Below are 12,802 nucleotides of genomic sequence, written 5' to 3'. Positions count from 1 at the left end.
GTATTCAACTTAAATTGCATTATCAAACAACCAAGGCAAAAAAAAAAAAAAACCCTAGTTTGAGCTGTCAACTCTCTCTCTAAAAACTTAGAGTTAGGGTTTCGGTTTCAGTGCTTCTCATTGTCAACGAGATGTCTTCTGTTGATGCAATGGCTGCTAGACTAGCCTCCTCTCTTGCTATCGCTGAAGGCAAGAGGCAGATTGATTTGCGACTTAAGCAGGGAAAGGGTTTGCGACAGGCAAACGTATTCTTGGTGGGCAAGCTCCTCACCGCTCGGGATTTCAAGGTCCAGTCCTTCATGGGGATGTTTCGCAACGCCTGGAGGGTTAATGGTTCACTGCAGGTGGAGGAAGCAGAAGGACAGAGAGTGCTATTCACGCTGTCGGATCCGTCTGATCGAGTTCGAATATGGCGGGGTGCCCCATGGGGATATAACCACGCGTCGGTGGCTCTAGCTTTGTATGATGGTATCATGCCGGTGGAGAAAGTGTCCCTAGCTATGGCATCATATTGGATAACTCTTCTGGGAATACCACCAGCGTTTCGATCTGAACGTGTCATGACTATGATCGGCTACACGCTGGGGGATTTTCAGGAGATTGATAAGACTGCTAAGAAGACTGGGAAACTCCGGATTAGGGTTGAGATACCTTTGCATAAACCATTGCCTTTCAAGCGGTGGTACTTGGTGGAAGATGCGGTCGAGTTTCGCTGCCAATTCCGTTATGACAAGCTTTTCGGAAGATGCTCTGTATGTGGATTAGTCACGCACGTGGGTTTGCCATGCTCCGGGCCGACATTGGATGAAGACGATGATGAAGCCGAGAGAATTGTTTTGGGATCCCAGAACACGGTGTAGGAGAGGAGTGGTGGGGGCTCGCCGGGAGTTTGGGCGGGGTCAACATCGGGGCATGCTAGTGGTAGTGGGCTCAATACTGGTGTAAGAGCTAGGGTTACCACCCCGTGTCCACCATTGATATTTCGGACTCCAGATCCTGGTCCGAGTGGGGAACCATGTTTGAATGTTTTGTTTCCAAAGCAGAAGCGACATGTTGTGGTACGCGAACTCCAGGGGACAACGGACACTCCAGAACCCCTCACTGGCAAGCGTCGAGCCAGAGAAGAAAGCCTGACTATCTCTCCTAAGAAACTGAAATTGAGCTTGGCGATAGGTAAGAGAAATCTCACTCTTGATTCTGAAAATCTGGGATTGGACCCTATACAGGAGGGGCCTCATTCTGGGAGTATGAAGCGGAAGAGAGGACGACATTCTGGTAGTAGAAATAAGGCGTCGTCTGATGGCAAGAAGCAGACCTCAAAACAGGGTAAGGGTAAGGCGAAGAATAAGTCCCCAACGAAGAAACAATCTGTGGGGAAACACTCCAACCCGAAAGGGATGGAGTTGGCTCTTTTTTAATTTATGTTATTTGGGGTCAAGCCTATGTGAGAGTATATGGACTTCTATGAGCCTTCTATGACGTTTCTAGTTTCTTGCTTGTACCACAATTGCGTGCCTGACAAGGAAGGGCTAGTTGAATGATTTCCTTTCCGTAGAGGGCGAGGTTTATACATTCTTAGATAGGCTTGCTTAAAAGCGAGCGTCCCAGAAATTTTAATGATCTACTCTAGCTTAGATAGTTTAGTTCGGATTTTGCCGAGTTTTGCTTTTGTAAGTTATGGTAGACTCTAGCCTATTGGCTGTTGATCTAATGAATTCAACTTCTATTTCAAAAAAAAAAGGTATTCAACTTAAAAGTTAAAATATTGGAAGTTGCAAATAAATTGTGGTTCTTTGAAAGATGCAGATATATCATTATCAACATAAAAAATAAAAAAAATGATGTATCATGAACCAAATGAGTTGACATATTCAATCTATATGACAACGGCGCACACAATGTAAAAACTTTCCTTATTTATATCATACTAATTATCGTTTCGTAAAAGCAAAAATCTTATAAATAATCACAGTTGTGCAACCCCTCTTCTCTGCAACCAAGGTCAACACTAGAGTGACCCTTTCTTTCTTCCAATGAAGTGTCTCTTAGTAAATTTTTTCTGCTGTAAAATAACCTCTTACGCAAAAAAAAAAAAAAAAAAAAAAAAAATCTCTGGCCAACTTTTTGGGTAAAAGGCTTAAAAGCATCCTGAATTGGTCATTTTATTTTCTTTTGAAGGCTTTCTTATAGAAAATTGGTAGCTAGATTAATTTTGGAGTTCTGAGATGCGCCCAGCCGATGAAGTTAGCCAGCTCAACAATATGTTCCATCACATGCTTTAAATCCAAAGGGCAAATTTGGAAACAAGTTTTGGATTAATTCCTCGCAACACTCCAACATCTGCTTCCGGCACACCACCAATGAGCGCACGTGCAATAAGGAAATATGGTTAATTGTCATAGGAACAGGAATAAATGTTGATTAACATCCTTCTTTTCTAACTTTTTTAGTCATCAAGTATGTAATACTGGCCGAATCTTTCATCATTCCTTGCCTTAATAGTTGAGTGATATTCTGATTTGCTAAACGTCTAATATTGGTTCCTACAGATGTCAATATTCAACAAAGCTTACCTTTGCAGTACTTACCAATCAGTTTAATTAATTTGTGTTGTGCCGACGAGGTATATTTGAATATTTGATTGGTTTGACAAAAGTTGCTACTATATAGAAGGAAATATTCTCTAGATCATTCTTAAACTTAAAATGTCAGGATATTTTTATTTTTAGCATGTAGCTTAATACTGTAAATCATTCATTCTCTAGTTACATACACACATATGATCATCAGTCAATTAATTTGAGTGTTGAAAAATCTTTAACTAGTACACACCAGCTCCTTTGTCCGTATTTTTTGATTTTATAGATGTATCAAGAATAATATTGGAACTCGCGTCTTTATTTATGATTTTAAAATTGGTTTGCTTGTACGCCAGGTTACTTTTTTTGAGCAACTCAAAGATTGCATTTCTAAAAGGAAATTAAAATCCAAAATGCCATGTCCTAATTTGCTGTTCAGCTGTTCCCACTCCCCATTGGAAGCTGGTGTGGACTTGGCAAAAAATTTAATTGTCTGGCCTTACTAAAGAAAGAAAGAGAAGAATAAGTAAACAGAAAGAAATTTCCAACCAAAAAAAAGAAAGAAAAAGAGAGAAAAGAGAAAGAAATACAAACAGTAAAGGCAGAACAATAATTAGCCTTGTTTTCTTGTTTATTAATATTTCTTGCACAGTGCCACCATTGAAAGCACATACAGACGACTGAGAGCAGCCAGTGCTTGCTTGAGCTTTGTTTCATGTGACCCTTGTCACTGTACCACGTCTGTTTTCTCCTCCTCTACACTTCTCTCTGCATTTCCATGCAGCTTGGAGAAAACGTTTGATATAAAAATTCGACAGGAATCTTTCTCATGCCATTCTGTGATTTATCAGTACACACACTGCTTGCTTTGCTTGGATTGATAAAAAAATCCAAGAAAACGTCAATGCACTGAAGCTGGGAAAGTTTCCTGGAATGTGTGCATTGGAATCGTGCCTGTTTTGTGTTTCAAGTCCCTTTCACAAGCTAGTTTCCTTGAGTTATTGAGCTAGTTTCCTTGAGTTATTTGAGCGAAGAGAAACAGAACCCAATTTGGGGAATCTTGGTTTTTGGTTCTTGTTGGGCCCAAGTGTTTCAATTTTTTGGGGGCATCAGAAAACCCAGATCTTTCATTGGTTTTCGTTAACTTGTATATTATGTATGAATGTGTTAAGAGCTCCAAAATTTCTGGTGTTCACCCCAAGTCTTGCCACCATTAAAGAGCTAGCACTTATCCTTCTTGGGTTTCGTAACAGAATAGCTTTCTTGAGCAAAAATTCAAGTGGCTCATTTATTAGATTGAAACTAAGATATTGTTTCTTGTAGGTTTTTCTTGTTATTTTAGTGTATTCCTTTTCTACTGGTCCAGTGTTATTGATTCCAGCAGTCTTTAGATACCAGCTTTTGGGGTTTGGATTTTGATAAATATAGGCATCAGCTGCTTCTCTTTCTTCTCCAAATTTCTCACAGAAGTTGCTCATCTTGAAGCTGTGTCTCTGTTTCACTAACAAGACCACTCTGGTCCTTGGTCCCAGTTCTGAGTCAAACCATATGGGTTTTTGCTAAAGATACCAAGTATTATATATGAATTTGAGCTGGAAAGCTACTACTTTCTAGGCTCTTTAGTGGAATTCTTTTGTTTAAGAATAGAAACCAAAGATTTGGTTGTGGTGCCCAGAAATGAAGAATCAAGCAAGAGTCCATCTGCATCTGTTCTGATTCAGTGTAAAGCCTCCTGTTTCAATTTTGCAAAGTCAAAGTTTGGTGCTTCAAAATGGGTACTAGGCTCCAGAACCAGGAGAGAGTGCCAGAGAATCTGAGAAAACAGCTTGCAATTGCTGTGAGAAGTATCCAGTGGAGCTACGCAATCTTCTGGTCCATTTCACCAAGACAGCCAGGGTATTCATTTTTTTTTCGTCTTTTGCTCTGTTTCGGTTAGTCGAATTTTCATGAACTGTTTATCTTGGTCTCAAGAAAAGAAAAGGACAAAATTTTTGTCAGACGTTCTTGCAAATTGTATTGCTGTCTGTGTGGTGGTGCTTTATTTTTCTTAATTTTCTGCAACTTGAACCGCTTGAGATTCCCAGAATTTCTATAATGGGGGTGGTCATCCGGATTCAGGCACGTGTTGGTTTGGTTTTCAAGTGTAGTTTTGGTCCCCAACCTTTTCTCACTCACAGTTCCAAAAACCCTTCTGTGCTCCTGCATTTGCATTAGCAGCAGCGTGTTTGGAAATTCGGAAATTGAAACTCATGTTGGTCTTGTAATTGGACTAATCCCTTCACAAAAGTAGAGGCGTTTAGTGTTTACTTTCTTTGACATTCTACCAGATGAGGAAAAAGAGTAGTATTTTTTTGTTTTCACTGTTTGATTATATAGTTCTTCTAGTATCTCATGGCATTGTCCTTGTTTGCATGTATGTTACTTTACAGGGTCTTGGAGTGGGGTGATGGGTACTACAATGGAGATATTAAGACAAGAAAAACAGTTCAAGCCATAGAACTTGATGCTGATCAAATGGGTTTGCAGAGGAGTGAACACTTGAGAGAACTTTACGAGTCCCTCTCAGCTGGTGAAGCAAGCCCACAAGCTAGAAGGCCTTCAGCAGCATTATCTCCTGAAGATCTTGCTGATACAGAGTGGTATTACTTGGTTTGCATGTCTTTCGTCTTCAACATTGGCCAAGGGTAATTTCTTTCCTCACAATTCTTATATCAGTTGATCAACCATAATATACATTTCAGTCTTCTTATAACATCATTAATTATTTCTTTCCCCAAACTTCTTCAGGTTGCCAGGACGAACGTTAGCGAATGGCCAACCAATCTGGCTATGCAATGCTCATTATGCAGATAGTAAAGTGTTTAGTCGCTCTCTACTAGCAAAGGTAGCTTCACTGCTTCTTGGTTCATATAACTATCATTGAATGAATTCTGGTTTGTACAAGTATCCTTGCTTTGACTGAATTCTGGTTCTGTTCTCTCTGTTCTTCATTCCTTGCCTGGATTTGTAAACAATGTTGACCTCAGAGCGCATCCATTCAGGTATTACTACCAACTCATCCGCACTAATATAAACGTAGTATACATCCAAAATGTTTTGTATGGGGGAAGCTTGAAACTACTGATGTTTACTTATATAAGTTCTCCTTTCACTTTATTGAATTAATCCAAGTTCTATTTTGCAAATATGAGAGTGATCGGTGATTCAGTGTACAAAGTCTTATCTCTTAAAGCTAACCATGCTTTCTGATGTTTTGCTTTCCAGACTGTGGTATGCTTTCCTTTTATGGGAGGTGTGATAGAGCTGGGTGTGACTGAGCTGGTAGGTACTCTTTGTTTTAGAATATGACTTCGATATATTCAATTAGAAGGTCATATTCGTACCCATTCAATTCCACTATTTACTTTGCAAGTTGTTTTTGAAGGTTCTGGAGGACCCCGGTCTCATTCAACACGTTAAAACATCATTTTTGGAGGTTCCATACCCCCTATGTTTGAACACAACCAATCCTAGTGCAGGAAGCTACAGAAATGACAATGATCTTACCAGCTCTGCGCTTGATCAGGATGTTATCGACACCAAATTCATTCCAATTGTAAGATGTGAAGAAATAGATGTGACTTACAGTTCAAATGGGTTCGGGCCAAATCAACCAGCTGAAGATTCATTCATGGTTGAAGGGATGAATGGGGCAGCTTCCCAAGTACAGAGCTGGCAGTATATGGATGATGAGTTAAGTAACTACGTACATCATTCCATGGATTCGAGTGATTGCATATCTCAAACATTGGTATATCCTGAAAAGATTGTCTCCGGTCCTAAGGGTGAAAAGGTTGTCTCTGATCATTTTCTGCAAGATCATAAAGAGTGCAATTCCACAAAACAAGTCTCTTTGGCACCTGAAAGCAATGACTTGCATTACCAGAGTGTTCTTTCTTCCCTTCTAAAGAGCTCACACCAATTGATTTTGGGGCCACACTTTCAAAATGGTCGTCAGGAATCCAGCTTTGTGAGTTGGAAGAAAGGAGGATCTGTAAAATGCCGAAAACAACGAGTTGGAAGCCCGCAATACTTGTTGAAGAAGATTTTGTTTGAAGTTCCGAAGATGCATGTAATTTGTGTTCTTGAGTCCCCAGAAGATAATGGTGATCGAAATGGAGTTTGGAGACCAGAAGCTGGTGAAAGTCTTATGAACCATGTATTATCTGAGAGGAAGCGAAGGGAAAAACTAAATGAAAGGTTTTCCATTTTGAAATCTCTGGTGCCTTCAATTCAAAAGGTCGGTAAAACTGCATAATCTGATATTTGCTTACAGACATTATTAACTGCAAAATTAATTGTTTTGTTTTCACTCTCTTTGCACAGGATGACAAAGTAGCCATACTTGATGAAGCAATAGAGTATTTGAAAGATCTTGAGAAAAGAGTTGAAGAGTTGGAAACGTCCCAGGAGTCAACAGATTTAGAGGCAACAATAAAGAGGAAACCCCAAGATAATAGTGAGAAAACATCTGACAGCTGTTGCAACGACAAAAGGAGTAATGGGAAGAAACCATTAGTTTACAAGAGGAAGGCCTGTGACATTGATGAAACAGAACCAGAAATCAACTATGTTGCGTCTAAGAACAGTTCGAGTGATAATGTAAAGGTGAGCATGAACAACAAGGGTGCTCTAATTGAGATGAGGTTTCCTTGGAGGGAGGGAGTGTTGCTAGAAATCATGGATGTCACAAGCAGTCTCCACTTAGATACTCACTCAGTTGAATCATCCACCACAGATGGGATTCTTTTTCTGACTATTCAATCAAGGGTAGGAACTCATAGTTACATCCTCAGCATATTTTCTTTAGTGCTTTAAGAAAATTTGTATTGTTCAGTATATGCTATTACTAGTTATTGACCATCAGTTTCTTCTTAATCTGCAGTTTAAGGGGTCTAGTATTGCATCAGCTGGGACGATAGAGCAAGCACTTCAGAGAATCGCTAGGAACTGTTGAAGCTGGTGTTCTAGTGATGCCATAGAGGGTTATTTGATTTTCTCATGTACAATTGTGCAAAGGATGTTTAGATTGTCACTGTAAGAAACATGAGTCTTGGAGGTTTATTTTTTGCTGCAAGTAGTCACTAGTCTAGTAAGAGGAACCAAGCTTCCTGCCAAATGTCATAATTTTGTTCCAAGTTTATAAAATATGATTCTGTACCTAACAAATCTGACTTTTGACCTTGAGCATACGATAGAGTATTATTATATTCAGTAAGATGTGATTTAACAACCATAAATCTGTCAATTCAAGGAGAATTATAACAGAACCAATAATTTTTTGACAGAAACAAGGTTTCATCCTTTCAATGAAGCAAGCAGTGTTTGTCACCTCTAGTGAATGACCACAGATTGTTCTATAATACTCCGGAGGAGCACTAAGGAACTTTCATAATAGCGCTACAGAACTTTCAGAATGACCGAAAGATGAATTCCAATTTGGTTTTGCATATGGGATCTGGGAAAATAGCTGGTTGGAAATTATACATGCAGTTGGGGAAGAGAAAAATGTAAAAAAATAATATCTGGCGTCATTTATTAACCACACGCTTCTTGGAGGTGGAGGCCATGCTCCAATAATGTCTGTTGCCATTCATGATGGGATTCTGCAACTACATAAATTGAGGTCCAAAATAATAGGTGGGATTTATAAATACCTGCATCTTCTGCTACTTGGTTTCTGATCACACAATCACACTGGCATTGGATCCAAGCAATCAGATTGAGGATATGCAGAACAGATATTTCTCTTTTAGTCCCAAAAAAGTGACATTGGTATCATTTGGATGGTCAAAAAGAAGCAAAGAGGTAAAATTTGGTATTGAGATAAATAGAAAAAGGCTGACAAGTAACCAACAGAATACAAAAAGTTAGAGCTATATAAAGTCGAGCAGGTCGCGAAACTCATAGAATAGGTATATTTCTCTCATTCTGTACAAAAGGGCTTTAATCACATGGCTTGTAAAATAAAGGTAGAAACACTTTTGTTTGCCAAAAAAAAAACATAAAAATAAAGGTATAAACACTTTTCGGTGAAAGCGAGGCTCTATTGTTGATAAAAGTGGCAGCTGCTGCAGTAGCCTGAGAAGTTCACCAGATTCCCATTTATTCTTTCCCTCAAAGAAAATTGTCTTAAACAGAAGATATAGAATTTAGTGACCAGATTTACCTTCTAATCTCATAATCATAACTAATGTCCAGAAAACTAACTCATGAATAAGGAAGCCCTACTCATGAGTAAAGAATTTACGAAGCGGTGGTCAGTCCGCCAGTGTTTTAATTTGAATACAAAATAAAGAATTTACTAAGCGGAGTTGCCTTCTATTCTTCTAATCTCATAATCAGAACTCATTTCTAGAAAACCAACTCATGAGTAACAAAGCAGTCAATGACGGATCCAAGAAAACTTTCGTGAAAACATGCTAGATATGACCCTTTATGCCTAAATGATAAGAGAGCGTCAGCTGTCCACCCCTGATTGATAAGTTAATTCTAGTGTGATGGTACTAACCAAAAAACAAAAATCCTAGTATAATACTTTCTTTGTGGTCTCAAAGGCCAAAAACATAGTCTTCTGTCGGGGTTCTTTTCTCTTTTAGCCAAGAAATTAGTGTTCTTTGTAAGTTGTAACAAGTATATACTGGTGGCCCTCAAGAATAATGGGTAAACACCATTTCCTTAGTTTCAGGATCCTATGATCACTTTTTATGCTGGATATACTAGTATTCAACAGGTAAAAGATTGTTTTTTGCACAAGCTCAGTCAGATTTCCGAAACCTCAGATATTTGTGCATTGTATGTAGTTTTGTTCTGTGAGATTTCATCATTACGAAAGACCCCCACACCGTAAATGCAATGAAGTAGAGACAAGAAATGTTGCACAAGCTCCGATTCAGTCAGATTTCCGAAACCTCAGATATTTGTGGCATGTAATAGTTTTCTTCTGCGAGATTTCATCATTCCGAAAGACCCTCACACTGTAAATGCAATGAGGTAGAGACGAACTGAAAGCAACACATAGGTCCTTCACACGTTGACGTCCAAATGCATCACCAGAAAGAAATGTAATCTATAGTTTCCGATCATGATGTTTCCATAGACATGTTTATGAAATTATGTTTCCATAGACATGTTTATGGAATTGCCATCGGAAACATAGTTCCTTTGTCTAGACCATATGACTTCACTACCAATGCAGAGCTCTAGCATTTGGGTAAAAATGGCATTATTCCCACTCCATAGTTGAAGGAGGCTTTGATGTGATGTCCTAAGTTACTCTGTCTACACTTTACACCAGACACTCTCGCAAATCTTTCGTGACACATCATCATAGAACTCATGTGTAAAGTAGTACCTGGAAATTTCATATACTGTTGTGTCTGTTCACATTTGACTACTGTATTAAGTGAAATGAAATTAATTAATTAGCATATGCCCAACAAACAAGTGTGACAATATAAAGGTGATAAAACATAAAAGATAACATTTTCTAGCATATATTAAAGCATGCCATTCGGCTGTCATCCGGTCATCCCATCTTGACTTGTTACAGCTCTGAGACTAACAACATGAGAATGTGCATGTTCTTTGATCACCTTAAACTCCAACTGATCTTACAGGCAGAAACACTGCAAATGCTTGCCAAATTACATCATATTAACCCAGCATCTTTGATTGATTGTATAAATATCTCGTCAACCTGGAAAGAAATAGGTTTCAGAAAATGTGAATATAATTCCAAGAAAACCAAAGTAGCCATGGTCTCACATGGATTTAACTCCATGGACAAACTTATATACCAGACGGAGGTCTTCTAAAGCATTGTTCAATCACATCCGGATACAGGGTACCTTGGACTAAGTAACAGGGTTTCCTCCCTGGTGCGGCTATTGCCACCCTATCATTTTCTTAGTTTATCCTCCAAACATTTGAATTATTGAAAGACTATATTATCCAAGTACAAAATGACAAATAAGTATACTAATTTTCTAAAATGCTAATATGTATGTAAAACTAAATACATAACTAATTAATTAAATACAAAAACTATTTAATTTTTCATTAAATAACATTAATTTTCATCACAACGAAACCCTAGTTTCGAGCCTAAGCGGTGGGTTCAGCGGCCATCATGCAGAGTCGGTGATATGCTTGACGGGCTTCATAGGATGGGTCTGGTGGTTTACTTGATCGATCTCTTGATAGGTGGTTGGCTGATTTTGGTCGAAACTGGTTGGCTTGACGTTTAAGGGTTGGGTCAAGGATTAGAGCGCAAGGAGCAGAGCTGTTTCGTTCGATCTTCCCAGCAAGTCTTGGTCGAGGTTCGAGGAGTCCGAGGCACCTGATCGACTTCGGTTTATTGGGATCGGGTTTCCTAATTTCCGGTGGGGTTGTTGCCAGTTCGGAAGGAAGGCAGCGGACCCAGTTGCAGGTGATGCAGTGATGGAGGGGCCGGCCGTCTGAGAGCTTGGTGGCGGCAACGATGGATTGGCATAAACTATCTAAGACCTCTGCTATTCTTGCTCAGGTTTGGGTTTGGGCCTATGGGCATGGGCTCAAATTTAGGTTGTTGGGCCCTATAACATGGGCCAGTAAGGAGGGTGTTTTGCCACCCTCTTTTGTCACTTAGTGATGAGGGTGAGCCTGGCCTGAGATATGGACCTTCTTGGGCTTTTAGGTCGACTTATGGTTCAGGACCGATCGTTTCAGATAATGACTTTTACGTGAGTTGGTGATTATCTGGAATAAGATTGCTTATCAAGCGGCTTATGGATGAGGAGTTGCTCCTATTTGTTTGCTGGGAAGTGGCTTTCTGTTGGTACCACAATTGTGTGCCTGGCTAATGGGAGGCTAATTTATGATTTTGCCCTAGGAGACACGTAGTAGTTCTTTGTTTTATAAGCTCGCTTTATAGTGAGCTCAAAACAGACTTGTAATGAGTTTGCATTTGCTTGATAGAGTTCAGGATTTGTCCGTATCCTATTCAAGTACATGGTAGACTCTAGCCCTTTATGGCTATTGAATCTAATCCAGTCAATATCCTTTTTTTTTTTAAATAATAATTTATTTTCATCTTCTCCACTCAAATTTGAATTAATTAATATTTGTGGCGGTAACAAGCACATCGGCTCGGCCGAATTGATTTTGGACCTAAACCACATGGTAGTAATCAGTATTTAGCCCTGAATTTAACTATTTAGAAAGTTGCTTGTTATGCCAAGGAAAATCTCAAGGAAAGAATGAGTAGCAAACCTTTAGTAGTTTAGATTTTTTCATTCGTGACAAACTCTATCTTTAAAACGGAACAAAAAGAAACAAAAAATAAATAAAAATATTAATTGGTTGAAATTCGCTTTGCATTAATTAGGAAATAGATAGTGAGATTTTTGAGTTATTATAATATCTATCCACATGTCTTTTTTTTTTTTGAACAAAGGGCTGGCGCGGCTGCCCTCAAGGCTTAATTAATGAAACTGCTGAATACAAGAGGGGTGAAGCCTTCACCTAACTTAGTGGTTGGTTTGTCAATAGTTTCATCAAGGTATCCCAGATAAAGATAAGCTCAAATTTTAATTACGAATATTAAGATCGAAATTTCGAACATGGAGTGTTGAAGAGTCTCTCTGTGGTGCTCATGATGGTGATTCTATTCATCAATACTGGAAATGCAGTAGATGAGAAATGTATCCAGTAATGCGCTTATAAATGTCGGTTCAACGAAGAATGTTTCTATAGATGCATACGACAATGCCCAGGCCTAGACTGCCTCAAATACCTGTAGAGCATGATCACCAGTACTATTGCAAACTTGGCTGCTCATCAGCCCAGTGTCTCGAGTATAACAATAGGACATCGATCACCTCTCTCTCTCTCTCTCCGTGCTGATTAACTGATATACATGCATAATTCTGAATTTGAATGGCAGATAAATTGAAGATGAGATGTTGCATGGATCACTGTACATACACAATCTGCAATATGAAGCTCTTAATCCTAGTACTCATCAGTAATAAATGTTTCGATTAATGTGGGCTTGTCCATGTCATGATTGTCATTGGCTCATTGCATGGGAGTAAGTTTTTGGTTCAATAAGATGCCCAACTTAAATATATATATATATATATATATATATATTTTTTTTTTAGAGGGCCGGAAGTGATACCCCTCATAGTTAAAACCAAAGA

General features: G+C 38.9%; 1 protein-coding gene across 1 annotated transcript; it reads left to right on the top strand.

Annotated features, from left to right (window-relative positions):
- The first annotated feature begins 3,233 nt into the window (after window positions 1–3,233).
- LOC112180015 (transcription factor EGL1) lies at window positions 3,234–7,854 on the top strand. Its single transcript, XM_024318505.2, has 8 exons — window positions 3,234–4,475; window positions 5,009–5,263; window positions 5,367–5,463; window positions 5,606–5,620; window positions 5,844–5,900; window positions 6,004–6,858; window positions 6,945–7,388; window positions 7,504–7,854. Exons 1-8 carry the CDS (start codon window positions 4,351–4,353, stop codon window positions 7,573–7,575), a joined length of 1,920 nt encoding a protein of 639 aa, XP_024174273.1. The 5' UTR covers window positions 3,234–4,350; the 3' UTR covers window positions 7,576–7,854.
- Window positions 7,855–12,802: the final 4,948 nt, after the last annotated feature.

This window comes from Rosa chinensis, chromosome 7 (assembly GCF_002994745.2).
Source record: "Rosa chinensis cultivar Old Blush chromosome 7, RchiOBHm-V2, whole genome shotgun sequence".
NCBI lineage: Eukaryota > Viridiplantae > Streptophyta > Magnoliopsida > Rosales > Rosaceae > Rosa > Rosa chinensis.
This window is presented reverse-complemented; position numbering and strand designations above follow the sequence as displayed.